We start from the raw sequence: 19,207 nt of genomic DNA on the forward strand, positions 1-19,207 counted from the left end.
GACAAAAAAAGGAAATAAAATACCAGCATTGGCAGCTAAACATTCGAAATATAGCCCTCGGTGCTTGATCACTTCTACAGCATCTATTTAGACAAACAACTTTTTCAAACATGCACAATGAAATACTGTAAGTAGAAGAAATGTTAGCCCACATCAGAAAAATATCAGTTTCAACACATCCACTAGGATGAGAACGTATGATTGTACAGTATGTAAACAGAATGCATGCATCATATTGGACTGAAAGCAGTACTTTACTATTCTGTCCAATCCACACCTCTTTTCTTACCTGAGCTAGAAAAGAATCAGTCACATTACAAACGCGTGGAAGTGACCAGAATACACAAAGCTGCTGTTTATCTATGCTTTGGTTAAGCTGAGGCATTTTGCCATTGTTGTGTCTAATATACTGTAGGGACTGTAACAGTCACATGGACTCAGTTTCTCACAACCCTCCACTTATCTCCCTGCTACCTCAACTTTGCCCACAGACTCAGAGCACAGGGTAAACCATTTTTGACATAACCTCACTTCTTGCCTATCTGATAGACTACGCTCTCCCTCTCCATGCCCTGATTTTTGTAGCTGGAAAGAGACAACACCTGTGCAGAAACAAGTACAACAAGCAAAGGGTCATTCATGTTGTACCTTATTGTACCACTGGTCCCTGTTCTATTGTGAAATACCTGGTCGTGTTTACTCTGTAATCAGCTGTTTTAACTGGTTAATTTTACTGCAAAGCACAAAGTTTTTAGGAGGAAGTAATACAGCAGCTTCTCTTTTTATTTCCCCCAAATGTTAACAAATCATCTTACATCCATCACCTTACACGTGAGGGACTAAACAGAAACAAGGTGATTCAGCTGATGAGTTGAAACGACCTGGCATACTTCTACAACACAGAATTCAAAGGCTGACATTTTAATTTACCTGATTGTGATTACCTATAATTGCCTATTCATGCTGAAGGCTTAGTAGGTTTTGATTGTGAATTTATTCTGTGTTCTCAGGATCTTCTGCATTTCGCTCACTCTCAAACAAGTGGTCCCTGAAGCCCACAGATGGCCATCGTGTTAATGCCTCCTCTTCTTTCTCTTATGTACATACCTTTGTGGGGACTTCACATTGGGTACAACTCATTTCTCTGATGAGATGAGAATTCTTAGACGTAGGACGTTCATAGTCTCTTATATTGGCTCTGAAGACCGAGGAGCAAGGACTGAAGATCGTGCTAGAGGACCCATGAACAAGGATACATGAGACCATCCTTTTTTTGCGAACTGATGCTCCTTTATCAGAAATCAGTCGGTGATTGGATGCTTCAGACGAAGAAAGGACATCTCATGTCGCTAATAACATGTTTCCTCGGGTCCTCTCTCCTCACGTTTTCCTCACATCTTACGTAGGCAGTACTAAGATGCAAGGAAAAGATGCATATGAGGGAAATGGCAGTGCTTATAAGAGTCTTGGGATGAACCCACTGACCTAGTTAAGTTAACCAAGATTAATTTCCTGGAGACTTAACCTAACCTTATACCGGGTTGTTACTCTAAAATTCAGTGATGTACATGATGAGGAAGGCTGAGTCCCTACAATGTGAGTGTGTAAACAGGTTTTGGATCCACAGTGCCAGTAATATCAGGCATACACTCCAAAAGCTTTAGCTGTATAGTTGTTACAGCACCTTCATAGTAAAATAAGTCCTGCTATATTTAAACAATTGGTGCTTATTGTGCTTTTTGCTCTAATATTAGCTGAAGCCAGCCTGTCATCGAAATACTCCAATTAAGTTCATTACATTTAGTATCAATTGGTGTTATAATTATGACCTAATTTAAACACTAATATTTTACTAGATTTAACATTTATTTTGTTAATTTTGATTATTAATATAAATTCCAAAATTGTAGTTAACTATTTATGAGACTGATATTTTCTGCGACTGACTGATGGGAATGATCTGAAAACGCCCCTGTGGCTCCAAGTGGGGCTTGGTATTGCACTTACACAAGATATCTTGCACTAAGCATCAAGCAAATTGTTATTTTAATGCCAACAAGTTACAAACCTTTGGATATAATTAGCTGCAACAGAAAAACATCAGCGTTTGCAGTTTCCAGACACCAGACAAAAACAAAGCGCACAGTAGGTTTTGGGCAGCCATGACTATAAACAACTTTACAGTAAGTGTTTCCTCTGATGGCTCTTTAAGGATCCACTGTGGGATTGTCTGTTTGTACCTACGTCGGTCACATCTCAAAGTGACGATACACGCTCTCCACGTAGCTCAGAACCCGTTGCCAGTCGGGGCCGCCTGCTCTCAGCATCTCCTCTACTGTCTGTTGGACGATGAATAAAAAAAAAAAATGTATGAGCAAGGGTGGAAAGTAACTAAGTACATTTTATCAAATACCATACTTAAGTAAAAATTTGAGTTATCTCTACTTGAGTATGTTTATTTTCTGCTATTTCATACTTTGACTTCACTACATTTTGGGTTTAAATATTGTTTATTACTCGACTACATTTATTTTAACTTTATTTATTAGTTACTTTTCACTATTAGATTTAATTTAAATGCATTTTAATCGTAAGACTGTATTGATCACCGATGAACTCACAAGTTACCCAGCAGTAATTCTTTTTATAAGCAAATAAGGTAGTTAGCATGAGCATAATAAAATAACGCATCAACAGGAAAAGGTTTGCAGAGAGTGCTGCTCGGGTGTAGAAAAATCTAAAAACATTCCTCTGGTGCTCTTCAATTTGAGGATTCCTCTAGTCAAGAAAAGTTTTTGAAAAAAGTCACTCAAGGATCATAAATGTAAAAATCCATTAATATCTCATGGCTGTTCAGACATGGATAAAGTACAGGGCGAAAGAGCTGGCTTGGGGCTCGCCTCCACAGACTGGTACTGACTTTAGCATATACGTACAAAATCTACTTTGTTTGTTACAGAGGAGTGAGATGAGGCTCAACTGTGAAGCCACTTAATTAATTTGCTTAAAACAGAGGCTTACCAGGGTTTGTGCAATCCCAACAGTCTCTCCTGTTTTGAATGCCAGACTGAGATTCTCCGTCTGCACAGAAAGGAGTGAATTGATCAATTGGAACACCTTAAATCACTTGGGCCTACACATTACACAGTCACCAGGCACAGGTCCCACCTTGTTATCAGGATTAAGAGTGCTGTAAGGGATGTGTGAGGGGAGGTAGGTGTGGTAGACCGCACAGAACGCAAGACCATCCGCCCAGCTGCTGCTGAAGTTGGTGATGTCAATGTTCTGAACAAAGAATTATTCAAATCAGTCAATTATTACTACAATTATCACAAAATCACCTAGTTCAGCTTTAAGAAAGACACTTGTCCGGGATCACCTTGTAGCCGTGGGTGCGACTCTGACACCAGCGGAGCAGCGAGTTTCTCTTGGAGCCTCCATGGCGACGCAGCAGCATGTTGAAACCATCCTGTGACCTGACAACAGTAAGACACAAACTGGTAACGGCATCAGTAGGAGTTGCCATTATGAGTAATAAATAAATTACTCTGATAATGAAAAGCAATTAACACACTGATTCAAGTAACAGAGGTGTTTTGTTCCCAGTACTGAGCTTAATAGGTGCACCAGACAAAACGTAATTGGGTCAAGACTAGTAACTGAATTTACACAGGATATAGCAAATTGGTTGGTCTCTTGTGTGTAGACTCACTTCGTGTGAGGCAACTCGGTAAGGGCAGAGTTGTACTTATTTAGAGACTCTTCACGTTTCCCTGCAAGGACAAACAACAATACTGCATTATGTGACAACATTATCCCATTTTTGTGCCACCTGGAGACAGAACAACAAGCTGGAAACCCAGTGCTGACATATGATCATTGTAATGGCAAGAATGTTAGCCAAGAATTGTCTTACACATCCAATCAGACACAGAGCCACATTAGCATTATTATGTCATATTTCAATGACCACATGACCTTTGTCTGACTCTTTAGGTGTTAGCTGCTTGGCCATGTTCACCAGCTAGTTGCTAACTTTGTCCGTCTGTCTGATGTTGAGCAGGTTGTGTGTCGGTTTTTCAGAGCTTTTATGCTGAAAACTGCAAAACTCATCTTCAGTACATGCAACATTTATTGCAAGTCTGTCTGTCTGTCCTAGAAAAGGGAGCCCTCTGTCTTTCTTCCATTTTTCCCTGCAGTTAAAGGGTTTTTGGGGGGTGGGGAGTTTTTCCTAGCTCAAAGATGCAAGAATGCTTCACAGAGCTGAGAAATGTGGGTAATAATCACCTGTGCTTTAGCTTAAGAACCTCCCTTTTCACAGTCATTTGAACCATATATAAAAGGTCTCCCATGGAATTTTCTTGAATATAAAGTTGTTTATATTTCAGTGTTTCTTAGCAAAATGCTCTGTGCAATTTTAGGATCCACAAACAAACACACTGGGACATATACAAACACATGCACACACCTGTATCAGTGCTTGACCTGCCATCTTGCCGATCCAAACTTCTTCGGCCTCTTAGTTGTGCCAAGGTCTTGAAAACAATCAAGATTTGAATTAGGTCAGATTATTATATGCACAGCAGACTACTACAGAGCTTAACCTCTTCTTGGATAACATCTGAAATATCTCACTTTGTTTGTGGGTCCAACCGTTATGGCAGAACTGGACTGGGAGGTTCCATTCTGCATGCTGGTGGAGTCTGAGGACGCAGGTAATCTGGATAGGCTTCTGTAACACGATAATACACATATAAGAGATCAGACGTGTGAAAACAAACCAAATGTTTTTGATCATCATCATCATCATCATCATTTATATAGCACATTTAACACAGCTGACCAAAGTGCTTAACACAAAACACAATAATAAAACTAAATTGCAATTAAGTAGCAATTTTTCCAGAACAGCTGTTCGACTTGGCTCCAGCTACAAATGTAATTATTCAAACTGTCCTTAAGTGGCCCTGTGAAGGCCTGCAGATTGAGTGCAACACATTCATAAGAAACCACAGTCACAGGCCTGAACAGTTCTGGTTATTGTTATCCACTTTTGGCATGCTGTCAGAGACAAAAATAAGGATGATAGGGAATATGGTTTGTTTTGAAATATGTGACTGTATAAAAACATTATGTGCTAACTACACAATATGATGCTGCAGAAGTGCTCCATGTTTCTGTGTAGGCCTGTTTCCAAAAAAAGCACAAGGTGATCTCACCTTGACCTCTCAGTTACCGTCCTTGGTATTTCACCAGATCGTAACTCCTCTTCACCCCTATCCTCATTGGTCACATTTCTCAGGTAGCGTTTTGTCACACCCTTGGAGTCTCTTCTGGGCTCCTCACCGACAACATTCTTCGTCACTTCATCAGGAATCCTACTATCCATCCCTTCTTGTCCCAACCTGCACGCCGCTCTCTCCCTGTCCCTCTGGGTCACCTCTGTGCTGTCTGTGTTGTTGGCTGGGTGTCCATTGGGCCTCTCTGGTTCCTGACACTGGGCATCATATTTGCCTTGTGCCTGAGTGAAAGTAGCCAGTCTCTGCCTGCTCTCCTCCAACTCTCCTCTCAAGGTGACCAGTTGCACATCAACCTCTTTCTGTTTTTGCTGGGTGAGAGCCAGCTCCCTCTCGATATTTTTATGAGCCGTTCGGAGCGCCGCCAGCTCCTCTTCAGCCTCAGCTCTCAGGCGGTCTGCCACTGACACCGCCACCTGAAGGTCAGCCTGGAACTGCAGCCACTCCCCACGCTCTGTCTGTAAGAAGAACAATACAGCTGTTTTTGTGCAGAAGACTGTACTCCAGCTGATGACTGACACTTGCAGTGCCTTGTCCTTCTTTACAGAGAGGTCAGATGGTTTCACACAGTTAATCTGGTTCTCAAAAAACATCTTTCATTTCAAAGTGTGCTTGAAATCCTACAGTAAGAATATCACCTATTACTACTATTAGCTCAGAATATAGTCCTGTTTTAAAAAATGTAAACTTGTTTCCAAGTGCACAGCTACAGCTGAGTTATTATATTATTATTGGATGTATTTAACATTAGCGTGTTAATATGTTCACATTGACAATGCTAACCTGCTAATGTGAAGCAGGTAAAATGTTTACCATATTTAACTACCATCTTGGTCAATGTATCATCATGATAACATTAAACTTAGCACTAAACTGTACAGTAAGGGCAGCTTGGGCTGATGGGAATATCATTTGTATATGAGCGCATTTGGTCATGAACTAAATCAAAACTTTGGACTGATGATAGTGCTAAATGAAGAGAGAGGAGGTCACGCCATTATAACATAATTCCTCTTGCACTGCTAACACAACTCACTATTACAAGTGCTTTGACAGAAATTTGTAAGCTAATTTTTCTTCAGTATCACATGCAGCTTGTGTTTCCATTGCAGCATAAAAGGGACAATCACACAACTACATTTAGACAAGCACTACTATACTGGAAATCATTTCCTACATTAAAACATAAAAAGGATACAAACTGGCATTTTTAAAAACAACCTTGATCAAAAGCTAACACTGAACCCTCAGCAGACAATGACTATAATCAAATGAACAGAACAATCAAATATCCATTCGACCCTCATTAGGGGGCTACAAGTTGAACTGAACTGAGCAGCAAGCCTCAGCACGCACAGAGTGGAGCTGGTGTGTTATCGTTAATGAGGCATTACTGAATCGTGAGCCAAAAGGTTTTGCTCAGAGTGCTTTACTAGTGTCATCTATAATCAACTAAAGAAGAATACATGCTCAGGTTTTAGAATAAATGGAGGCCAAACAAGTATGGACGCAGTCAGAAAAACATTTTAAGCATATGTTTTTGGGAGTCGTGCCAAGGACTCACTGTGAAACTGCCTTCTGTGTCATCATCACAGTGTTTTTCTAATCCACGGGAAAGCATTAGAAATGAGTTGCACTGGTTATATAAAAGCTGAAACCAAGTTAATGTCATATTTATCAGGATGAGTGCTTTCAGTAGAAGGGGTTTTCAGTTTTTATTCCTTAAGAGTCTCATTGCCTCTGACATGCATAAACACGGCCTGAGACATCAAAAGGCACACTAAGAACCAGTGAAGCCAACAGGTAAGTGATACCAGAGTAATTAAAAAAAAAAAAACAGCCATCATCAGAAAGTGGGAATGTGAAAATGGAGTCCTGTGAGGGAGTGGGAAGGTTGGTAATTACATGAAGAATGGACAGAGATGTGGAGGAGGAGGTGATATGTGAGCTAAGTCATTTCCTCATTTGACCAGTGACTCAAGACCACAGCTGGACCCAATTACACAGGATTCACACACACACACACAGACACACACATACAGTACATATCGTATTCCCCTTTTTTCTCACCAGCCCCACTCCCCAACACACACACACACACACACACACTCTTATAGCTCTGCCTCACCACCAAACCACATTGTTAAGTTTTCTCACTCACATCCACATGTTCAGGGTAGGTTGGAGCACACTCTCCTTGACAACATGTGTCAAATGAATGGCAGGATAGTAGTCCCTGTTTGGAGAAGTAATACTAAAACACCCACTTGAATTTGAAAGATCTTGTCTTCACTCTTTGTTATCTGAATGTAGACACTCCAACTGGAGCATGTCCGTTTAAGGAAACAGGAAGGGGCGCTCCTCAGTTCACATCACACACTTGCTCAGTCCCTCAAGGCCTGACCTAGTGCCCCACTGCAAGACCAGATGTGGTATCCAGGCACAGGCAACACACACATACATACACACTTGTCTGATTTTTTGACAATCCTGGATAGGGTGCAGCACACTAGTGCATTGTGTTCTGGGTTTGTGTTCATGTACTCCAACCATCTGTCCCTAGCTCACCTCCACACCCAGTCTTTCTAACACATACTTGGAGAACCATTCCGACTCTCTGATGCAGGGATAGCTATCCCTGCCTACTAATTATCTAGATGAGGTGTGTTCAGTCAATCAGAAGCTCAAAGATACCAACTGACTTCGTCTTTCCTTACTCCAACTTCATCTAAGGCAATATCTTCATCAAAGAAGCTGGAGTGAGGAAAGAAAGTGAATTGGTATCTTCCAGCTTCTGAATGACTGAACACACCTGATCCAGCTAATCAGCAGTAGGTAGGGCAGGGATAGTTGGAAAACAAGTGGGGCAGCAGCCCTCGAGGACTGGGATTGCCTAGCCCTGCTCTAATGGCTCCTCTCTTGAGCTTTCTGCAGCTTGTGGTGTGCATTCAAAAATGGTTGAACACATCTGATGCCTATTAAGGTGCAGTTCATTCCTTCTATAACAGTCACACATATACAGTAAACATGGCCAAAATTACCCCCAAATGAAACATGACAATAACTGTTGCGTATTTAAATCTCCACAGGCATCAAAGAAAAGGGTTCCAAGTCACTGCCATTTGCTCTGCAGAGCAAATTCAACACAGCATGCACACAAGCCCCTAATATAAACCTCCTAAATACCCTGAAGCTTCATTCTACATGTGAACAGTCTCTATGGCTTCCAGATACAGAGCCTTTTTGACTCTGGTTTACTGGAGCAGTCTAGTGAGGAGGTATAAAAAAAAGAAGAAGAAGAAGAGGGAACCTGGAAATCATTCCTGAAAATCTCCGGCAGCGTTCACCTGGAACTGATTCCAAAGTGAAGCTTTCAGATCAACTAAATCTCCAGGAGGGAACACGAATCTGACAAGCCATCCACACACACACACACACACACACACACACACACACACTACCCAGTGATGAATGGAGTGTTTTCACTTTTGCTGGTTAATAAAACTGAAGACTGGTGGTGCATGTAGGCATAAAGAGATGGTACGTTAGATAAAAACCTTAGTAGTTCACTGCACACTGTAAATCTGAATTCAGTCTGACTACACAACATCAAAATGAAATCATGACTGTTGGATACACAAACAAAGGAAGAAGCATTTGGGAAAGTGGGGATGAAGAGGAGGAAAGACAGGCTTAGCTGGCAGAATGTGACAAAGAATAATGGCTGCTTAAATTACACACACAAAAGGTCAAAACACAGAAGGTCAGAGATAAAGAAAAATGCTTAAGGAAGTTGGGGGTCAACTAAAAGGTGAATTGGAGTATAAGAATATACTAGTTTGGAGGAAGTGTGATGGGGGATGAGGAGAAGTCAGAAAGGAAAGAAAGCAGCAAAAGTCAGAGGGTAATTATTTCAGATCTTATGCTCGGTCAACTCTGATGGTGAAAGAATGAGGGGTTGAAGAAACAGCAGAGAGGCGAGGGAGGGAGACTTCCCCACAAAGCTAAAACGAACTGTACTTGCCAAGGCTTTCAATGCGATGTTTGTGAGTCCTCCATCTCACGTGCAACACACACAATAATACATGGCCAAGAGACACAAGCTGCAGCCCCCACCCTTGTTGCAGAACAAAACAAGTTTTGTCTCCAAAACAGCCGATTGTTAACCTCATTCTCCTCACCACACTCCTCTTCTCCAGCTCTCCAAAACAGAAAAGCCCCCAGGACAGCAGAACAGACTGAGAGGGTTCAAACAGTGGAGCTTTGCTAGCTAATACTGGCCTACTGAGGGCCCATGTAACACAGGGCTGGACTGCCTCAACTTCTAACACACAGCTTCCTCTCAGTACTACATCACAGTCTCTCTGAGGTTTAGTTATTTGTAGGTTCCTCATAGGGATGTGAAAGAATGGGAGAGAGAGGAAGGAAACACTGAATATAGCAGGGAGTAACTATCCAGTAGAGAAAGAGATGACACCACATGGAAGGGTAGTACATAAATAGCCCTTTCTTGTAATATAATGCAGTTAATTAATTCTAATTCTAATTCTAATGCATGGCAAAATAAAAGAATAAGAGTTCAGTTAGAGGAAAGCAGAGATGGGCCTGAGGGAGACTGTAGGTCATACTCCAGCTTTTGTAATCTGTGGCACATCTAGAGGAAGCCGGGAGCCTCTGGTTACAATTCTCATAACGGAGGGACAGGAGTTGGAATGAACGACTGACAGGAAATTACCACAGAATATCACCATCCTCACAGGAGCATGGAATAACTAAGAAACTGGACTATGGAATTTTATTCTTGTTGCACATGTATTTTTCAGTTTGGGTTTGGTACCTGATAACAGATCGATTCAAAATTCATGGTGTAGTGCAATCTTCACATTCTACACTTGTAAATCCATGACTATGAAACCAACAGGAGTCCTGCCAACATTCAAGAAGTACAGTAAGAGCTTTCAAAGGGAGCCACCATATGCAACAACCTCAGACTGACTCAAAAATTGGACAGTTATGTCAGGGCTATACAATTGCTTCTCAGGGGAGGGATTTACCAAACGGTGAATTCAGTATATTTAAAAACAAACATCCTTTCTAGCACGTCTCACCTGCAAGGTACTCTTCAGGTTCTTCACTTCAGTCTGTAGATGCTTCAGTATCTCTGAGAGAAAAGTCAGAAGACATCACATGCATATTGAACTCAAGAAAACATCAAGGAAATTGATTTGCCCTGCTCAGTATTATTGGATGTATTTAATTATATTTAGGAAACAAAATGTTGACATATGCCACTCTTGCCTGTTGTGATCACAGCCCCATCCTGACTGGCAGTGATACCCAGTAGCGCCCTGCACTCCCCCAGCACTTTCTCCAGTTCCTCACCATGGCTGTCCCCAGCTTCATGACCCGGCAGTAAAGACCGATTCAGACCATTGTCCCTCCCTTTCCAGCTCTGTCCGGAAGAGCCACCCTCCACAGGTGATGCGCTACACAGAGAAGAGGGGCATTTTGCCAGGTTGACAGCCTGGGAGGCTGGAATGTTTGGGGTAGGGGTAGGAGGACTAATCCCCAAAGAAGCTTGTCCTATAACCACAGTAGTTCCTGGTTTGTTGTGCACCAGGCCAACTTCGGGACCAATGGTCGAGCTGCCTGTGCTGACTGGTGGATGAGGGCTCCAATCAGAGGAAGGACTGGAAGTGGTGGCCTGTGATTTCTTCCTAGTGGATGTGATGACAGGGGCTGGGGGTGTGGATGAAACAGGGGCAGCATGGGAAGGTTGAGGTGAGGTAGGGTGAATGAGATGAGGGGCACTGGACATGTAAGCAGGTCCATCACTCTGTGGAGAAGCAGGGGAACTGTGGACACTTTCCCGATGGGCTCCTAGAGACAAAATCAAACACCTGACGTTAATGTTCTGACACTGAAAGCACTAACTGAAATGCAGAAAGTCTAGTAGTCACTTGTCTGGCATGTTAACATAACACACTTCATTTAGTGTAGTGTGACCAGAACAACAAAACCCCCACTGGCCAGAAAACATCCAGGCGATGCCCCTTAAGAGAGACATTTCTCTTGGTTTGCTCATGTAGTGCTGCTGTGACACTCATTCTCTAAAAATCAGGATCATGCACATACACAGAGGACGTGTTTGCCATACATAGAAGAATTTGCAGTGGTCTGCCACATATAAATTTCTAAGCTTGACACAATAACAATAATAAAAGTGATTTTTACTTTTTTGTCTCCGTGTTCCTCATCCATCAATGGAAGCCTCCAAGAATAACTTTAGAAACTATGGGAACCACTGAGTCTTACGTCTCCTTTTCTTTCTTCTTTGCCTTGTTTGGACAAGAGCCTCTCTGCTAGTAAAATGTTTTTTTATGATGTAAGAGCAGGAGCTGAACATTTGCAAAGCTATACACCAAGTCACAGACAGAGACAGAATGGCAGCATAGTCTAATAACGTTCTCATGCTAAAACTCGCTTTTTATTTCCTCATTCCAAACCTTAATGTGCTACCTTAACCTTAAGGTAGCAGATTGACTGAGTGAGTGGGTATGTGTGCGTCCATTCAAGTCTGCATGTCTGTGTGTCAGACAGCATTAGGCTTTCTGTGATTAATTTACTGCTATTGTCCTGAGCTGGGGAATTCTGCTGACTCACCACAGCTGGGCCAGAACAAATCACACAGGGATGGCCACGAGGAGAATGGCCACTGATATGGGAAGGCTGCCAAGAAATCTTCCTGCCACGGGTGCGCGCACACACACACACACACTTGCACAGCCTTATCCACTTGCTTCTCCTTCTGTTGCTTTCACTTTCCTGATTACTCCTCCCTCTTTAGAAGGAATTTTACTGACGTATGCTCCCTCTTCTTGTATATCTCCTCTTTTTTCTTTCTACTGTCCTTTTGTACTACATGAATCAACACACACACACACACACACACACACACACTGCCAGGCAACTTTGCCTAGTGAAAAATATTTAAAATCAATTTCACAATGCAGATACAGACCAAAGAAGATTCAAAAGAAGTGACTGACCTGAACTAGAGAACATAAAGACTGATTGCAGAAGTGTGTGTGTGTGTGTGTGTGTGTGTGTGTGTTGACCTACCTGTGGGTCCGTGGGTGTCCTTACTGGTAAAGTTGCCCATACTGCAGTAATGAGGCGTGGGCCACTAAGGCGGCCCTGCAGCTGCTCTCAGACCAGACCAAACTGGCACTATGGGGGTGACCTATAGACACACACACACAGGGCATCCAGTAAAACGATGGATGAAGCCATACACTTATGCGCAGGTAACCAGATGAGAAATAATTCAGCCACTATCCCTTGACTTGACTTCCTCAAAGTTCACGGTACACTGTCCAGGAAACTCATGGCGCTCATTTGAATGGTATGAAAATCAGTATATCAGCGACATGAGGCTAAACCATGCAGGTGAGATCAGCCAGAGGCAGGACACGCCAGGTGACCATGTGACAAACAAAGCTGTTGACATGACATTAAATGCGTCTGAACGAGGCGGATATATGAGGAGTGTGCCATCGAAACAACAAAACGAGTCCGATCTGAGAAAGAAAATAATTCAAAGCTCGACATCATTTTGTTTTAACGTCACAGACTTAACGCGCAACTTTTTACACAGCAGAACGAGTGAATCCAAGAGTCTGGAGTCGTGGTAAGAAAGGTGACATAACGTTTCGTACGTTCTGTTAAAAGCCATTCATTTACCTTGAAGATCGGTGAAAAATGGGTGCCAACCCTTTTCAAAGCGAACAAACAAATTCCAAATCCTTTCGTTCTAAGTTTGGTGAACTCTTCTTCTCCACGCGTCGCTTCCTCCGGCGCTGCTCAGACCAGCGCACTGCCCCAGTGCGTCTTCGCTGAGGAGAGGGCTGCTTCAGAAATGCGACCGCATTTCGTTTCGGAAGAGTTTAATTCACATAACATTTTACAGTTGGAAACATCTTGACAAGTAGACTGGTTTTACTCCACACAACAAAGCCGAGAGCGAAAAGTCTGGACAGTGCTGAGCGATGACAGGATGACTCAATGTGTCCACTGGAGGGCGCAGTTGGGCCGTGTTGGCACAGACCTGTTGCTTCTGGGAAATTACGGCCCCTCTTCATTGTGTGGATGCATCCACACTATGCTATCCTGTTCTTTATTCATATATTATTCTGGTTTCTTCCGTCCGTTTTAGCTGATGAAAGAATGATTTATGAATTGGGGCTATCTGCTGTGTTCATGATCAGAAAATCTCCTTTTTTTCTGTCAATAGATTTGTTTGCTCTATGAAAAGTAAAGAAAACGATCAAATATGCCCATCAATAGTTCTCAGAGCCCATAGTGACATCTTTCGGTTCTTTGGTCCAATCGACTGTGCAAAGCCTAATATTTATATCATATACAACAATATAAAACAAATCACCATGTTTGAGAAACTGGAAAAGATCATGTTTGATGTCTTTGCTTGATAAATAATTTATTGATCATCAGGTTTTGTAGACCACTGTGATTTATACGGCAACTAAATGTGCAAGATCATCACCCGATACTGAGACAACACATCAACAGAAAATGAGAATAAGAGCTGCTGCAATCAAATATAAAATGTGTGGAAATGAAGTGAGATGGTTGTCGCTTCAGCCGAGATGACACAAATTGAGGGGAAAAGGTGACATTTGATTCCAAGTGAGGAGTTTTAGCCAGTCGTCTAGCAGCAGGTGCCTCTCCTAGAGCCTGTGAATGTTTCTTCTACATTGCATTTATAGCTGAAACAAAGGCCACAGGGCTGTGACCTGTAATACACTGTCTCCAAAAGAAAAATGAACCTGGATTCCCCAGAGAAGCTATCGATCGCCCTGGCTGATGTGAAAAATAAAAACAAGTGTGGTGGACTAACAATAACAATAATGGATTATAGTGTCATTGTCTGTTTTAATCAGCCAACTAAAGTGTGATCAATGTTTCCCCTAGAACATTTTTCAGGAACAGTGGCAAGAGGATGATAAAGGTTTTTGCATGCACATGCTAAAATTTTTGGTTATTTATTTCTTGTGCAACAACAGACTTTTGGTTGGTAATTTCTATGTAAATGTCACAAACTTATCAAAAAACTGTAAGCTGAATTGTTTTTATGTGCAAAGCATTAGTTCCCCTTAAGGGAGTTGGGATAGAGAACAAGGCCAGGGTCAGGTTATAGTCAGGGTTTAGGTTTATTAAAGCACCGATGAATGCTGATTTATGTTCTGTGTTGTGCAGAGTTAGGATAGCCAGGGGTGCTTCTGCATCTGCTCCAGAGTGATGCACTCCTTAGGCTTTAGAGCCAAACATAAGTCCAAGACATCCTGGCAGTCTGAGAGGGGAGAGGACAGCAGCAAAGCAAACATTAGGAACAAGTTCTATATAGTATCAGTACAAAACATCAAGTAGTATAGTGCCACCAGCATTGTCTTACCTCAGGACAACGGTAGTTAGTTTTTTTTGTCAAGGAACTTCTCGGTGGTGAACCGTCTGTGTCCAGCCATCATTTCATAGACCAGTGTGCCAAGCTGCCAGACTGTGGTGGGCCTGGCTGTGTATGTCCTATTCTTGTGCAACTGTGGAGGGATGAAGGCCCTGGTTCCTACATACCAGAGAACTTCTTGTATCTTCTCTTCTCAAAGCAGCCAGATCCAAAGTCTATGACACGCACTCGAGGGCCATCGCAGCCGGGTTCAACCAGAATGTTTTCTAATTTGATGTCACGATGGAAGACCCCTTTAGAGTGCATGTGAATTGCTGCCTCCACCAGCTGCTTCATGATTTTCTGGGAAAAAAAAAAGAAGTGGTGAGTCATTTGCCATCCAATAACAAAGCCTGTGTAATGGAATGCTAGAGAGTGGTTTCCAAACAGGTAAACAATGGGATTTTTTTTTTGTTTGTTTTGGATTAAACCTAATGAAATAAACTGTTGGTGTGATAGAAGCCAACAACTCTCCACCTAAACAGATAGCACTGAAAAATATCACATTCTCTAAAGTAGCCAGCTTGAAAATCCAACTGTTCACAAATAGAAATATGTTCCACAAGTTTTAGTACCTTAACCACGTCTTCCTCCAGGAGACCTAGGCTATCAATGTAGTTCAGCAAGTCCATAGACGGTACTGGTCTCTCCATGTCCAGGAGAACCTCGTGCTCCAAATCATACCAGTCAGTGAGTGAGACTGCAGCAGATTTGCCCACCGCATTTGTTCCATGTGCCACTTTCTGCATGAGAAGAACCTCCAAAGGGATCCTATGTGTCTTCCCATTTAAGCACTAAAAGATACATATAATACATAACAAAATTAGTGTTTTAAAAGGATTTGGTAGTGTACATTGTGCATGTTTTCATCATCCAGAAAGTAACAAGTTCATCTATAATTTTTTACACTTGCTGCTGGGACATTAGATCAGATCACTCACCACTGGTTCTCTCCTCACATCTGCTATTGGGATGTGTTTGATCACCACCTACAGGATAGAGTCACAAGTATATGGATTAGTGCACCGAATGTGTGTGTGTGCACGTGCAATGTGTGAATACATATTGTATGCAGTACTCACAGGTAAATTATCAGCTTTTCTGGTCCCAGCATAAACTGATCTAAATCCTCCTGCTCCAAGCTTCAGACGCTGGGACATAGTGGGCTTCAAAGTCAGCTACAAACACAAACACAGATCCATGTTTTAATGTAGATGTGAGGAATGATTATTGATTACATCTCTTCTTCTAATAGTAATTTCAGACAAGGTTTGATCCTATGTTGACTTTTGTCCTGATTTTGTCAGATTACAGTTTGCAAAGTGAAGCAGTTATGTTGGAACTGATGTTCAGCACATTGACATGTCTTCTGTTGTCATGAGTCCTAGCTGTGATTGTGTAAATTCAAAACTTTTGTCATTACTACTGTGTAAGACTTTGAGGAAAGATGTATGAACCAAACAATATGAAGAATAATGTAAGATTCATTGTGTCTGCAATGTGCTGTACACTAAACCCCATTAAAAGAAGCTTAGTACATTTGGTAGACAAATAACAGAAAGCTGCAAGAATTGAAATATAAGGTGGTTTTAATTTGATTACGCTGTAAGTCTGGTTTATTTACAGACTGTCAGTTGGTGACCACTGCCATAGATTGTGTAAGATCAATCACAAAAACCAGAAGAATGGTTCCTGGTGGATGAATGGAGCAGCACGTCCACCATTAGGAGTAGCCATCGCTGGCGGCCAATAATTACATGGAACTGCTACCAGTGGAAGGGGATTGTACCCATTTCCATATTCTGCCCACAGATCAGCTGCCTGACTATACAGTTGACTGCATAATGGTTTGAGGAGGCAGTTGTAACTGGGGGTCAAGTTAGAGGTTCCATGTTTGCTCAGCCAGGAGAAGAGGCTGAGGTTGAAGGTATTGTGCATCTGGTGGCGCATTTGTTGTAATCATCACCTGGAGATTATAAACCACTTCTCCCCACTCGATGTTGCCTACAGCATTTTCAAATTCTGCTCTTGGATCCATCTTCATGCAGATATTTGAGCTGCTATCTACCTTCAAATTGTCCTCCCTGGATAAAAGCACCAAGTAAAAAAGTCAGCATGTGAAGGAGAAACATTTGTGTAATGCCACCATAGGAAATATGCAGTCAGTGGGTGAAAAACACTAAGGATGGCCAAAGATATGAGAATCTAATTTATCAGAAAGACATTAATCTTTATAGGTCAAATATATTTGAACGTACAACACATACTGCACAGTCATTGTATATTTTATGAGGTCTGCAGTGTCAGTATCAGTATCTGCATTTGCTCTTTGGATAAATCTATTCCAGACTAAATCTTTTTATTTTGCCAGTATACTGTATCTGAGTTGCTTAATGCTGTATTTGGCCTTGAGACCTATAGTATAATAGGTGCCTCCTACATTTTCTGAGTTGTGAACAAATGGGTGTAAGCTGGAAAGTCACTGTCTTTTTAGGTTCAAACTCTCGAAGCTCCACTATAGATTGACACCAACCTACGACATGAGGCTGTTTTCTGCATATGAATATTTAAAAGTTAGAAAGTTGTAAAATCAATGTCTAACCTCTTAAACGTAGTTACAGCAAAACAGCATGAATTTCACTTTCACTAAAAACATATTTTTTTTCTCTATTCCAAAACACTTAGTACAAAAACTCTACAGAAAGTCTGATCCACAGGTGTAACTAAAGTGCAACAGTAGAGCAGCATGTTGGCCAAATGCTTTTATTTTGTAAATCTCTTCAAACGTTTTTTTGACTCAATATTAATTACAACAGAACAAAGCTCCTGTTTATTGGGCACAATAGAAGACATTCACAGATTGAAACGGATGAGCACCGATGCGTGAAACTCACAGAATGTGCTTTCAAACATTCCATGTATTTATTGCAACATGGTTTTACTGGAGATATCCCTTTTGTCAGTGCACTGTCTTGGTAGTTCTCCTTTGTATACTGTACAATTGCTGAGTGAAACAGGAAGTTTGCTGCAGTGAGGAGATGAGCTCTACCTTGCTTTCTGATTGAGGTCAGTATGTTTTCACACTGCTCTGTGCAGCACTGCAGTATAGAGAAAATACATCAAAACCAGCAACCTCCAACCCCTACACACATGGATTTCACACTCATGGGAGTGCAGTGCCTATAACATGCAATTTGGTGCCAGTATGTCAAATACAGTACTTTTTAAAAAGAGTACTTTTTATAATTGGATTTTTGAACAAGTCCAAGTCAGTTGATACATGTATCTGAATCTTTTCTTGAAAGTAAAGTTCTAAAAACTTCAATATAGCCTCTGTTTTTCTCCCATGTGTATGAACACACTGAGTATCCTGTTATTTTGAGACCCTCACAAGCCCATTACAAACTTATTTGTGGGTGCCGATCTCTGTCAGTGTAAGGTGATCAATTGTTCAGCATCTGATGCCAGTTGGAACCATTAGCCCCAACTCCTGAGTGAATTATGAACATTTTTTGGTGACCTGCTGAAGTAGCAGGGCAGCTATTAGGACTCTAAAAACCAAAAAGCCATCACAGCATCCAAGAGGCAGTACAGAGAGAAGCTGAATGGCTTCTATTCTACTGCTGACTCCGGACGGATGTGACAAGGCCTGCAGCACATCACAGACTACAGGGCCACCACCAGCATCATCAGCTCCACAGACAGCCTGCAGGATGACCTCAACACCTTCTACACCCGCTTTGAGACCTCCAGCTACAGCACAGAGAGGAGGCATGTACACACCTCGACCATCCGACTCCCCTCCACTAACTGCTTCATCAGGCCAGATACGCAAAGTCCCGCGGAGCATGGACCCCCACAAGGCAGCAGGACTGGACAACATCCCTGGGAGGGCTCTCAGAGCATGTGCCAATGAACTGGCCAATGTTCTCACCACCATCTTCAACCTTTCCCTCAGCCAGAGCATCGATCCCACCTGCTTTAAGACCACAACCATCATCCCCCTTCCCAAGAAGAGCCCGGTCACCTGCCTGAACGACTACAGGCCAGTGGCACTCACCCCAATCATTATGAAGTGTTTTGAGAGAGTGGTGCTGGCCCGCATGGGGCTCGAAGTGGAGAGGGTGAGCAGCTTCAAATACCTGGGCGTCCACATCAGTGAGGACCTCACTTGGACACTTAACACCACACAGCTGGTCAAGAAGGCCCAATGATGGCTGTACTTCCTGAGGAGGCTGAGGAGGTTTGGCATGTCGCCTAGGATCCTCCCTTCTACAGCTGCACCATTGAGTGCATCTTTACCAGCTGCATCACTGTCTGGTATGGCAGCACTACTGCTATGGACCACAAGTGCCTGCAGAGAGTGGTAAAGACTGTGGAGAAGATCACT

General features: G+C 42.2%; 1 protein-coding gene across 5 annotated transcripts; it reads right to left on the reverse strand.

Annotated features, from left to right (window-relative positions):
* Nucleotides 1–1,370: 1,370 nt before the first annotated feature.
* Nucleotides 1,371–14,182, reverse strand: LOC109965040 (cytospin-A-like). Of its 5 annotated transcripts, none has more exons than XM_020608766.1 (13): nt 13,041–14,182; nt 12,420–12,540; nt 10,596–11,177; nt 10,406–10,458; nt 5,220–5,755; nt 4,636–4,732; nt 4,469–4,535; nt 3,713–3,773; nt 3,380–3,476; nt 3,169–3,285; nt 3,022–3,081; nt 2,241–2,339; nt 1,371–1,412 (listed from the first exon to the last, which is right to left on the reverse strand). In XM_020608766.1, the coding sequence occupies exons 2-12, from the start codon at nt 12,457–12,459 to the stop codon at nt 2,250–2,252; spliced, it is 1,800 nt and encodes a 599-aa protein (XP_020464422.1). In that variant the 5' UTR covers nt 12,460–12,540; nt 13,041–14,182; the 3' UTR covers nt 1,371–1,412; nt 2,241–2,249. The 5 variants fall into 5 exon arrangements, with proteins under 5 accessions (XP_020464422.1, XP_020464421.1, XP_020464423.1 ...); XM_020608765.1 differs by having other exon boundaries at nt 1,373–1,412; nt 2,245–2,339; XM_020608767.1 differs by lacking the exon at nt 1,371–1,412 and having other exon boundaries at nt 1,938–2,339; nt 10,680–11,177.
* Nucleotides 14,183–19,207: the final 5,025 nt, after the last annotated feature.

This window comes from Monopterus albus, unplaced genomic scaffold (assembly GCF_001952655.1).
Source record: "Monopterus albus unplaced genomic scaffold, M_albus_1.0 scaffold94.1, whole genome shotgun sequence".
In the NCBI taxonomy this organism is placed as follows: Eukaryota; Metazoa; Chordata; class Actinopteri; order Synbranchiformes; family Synbranchidae; genus Monopterus; species Monopterus albus.

Bases quoted from the DNA above. Each gene is read 5' to 3' on its own strand.
- LOC109965040 (XM_020608766.1), bottom strand. From the start codon at position 12,459: ATGGGCAACTTTACCAGTAAGGACACCCACGGACCCACAG. The intron at 11,178-12,419 runs GTAGGTCAACAC...TTTTGTCTCTAG, and splicing joins GGACACCCACGGACCCACAG to GAGCCCATCGGGAAAGTGTC. The intron at 4,733-5,219 runs GTGAGATCACCT...ATCGTGTTACAG, and splicing joins ACGGTAACTGAGAGGTCAAG to AAGCCTATCCAGATTACCTG.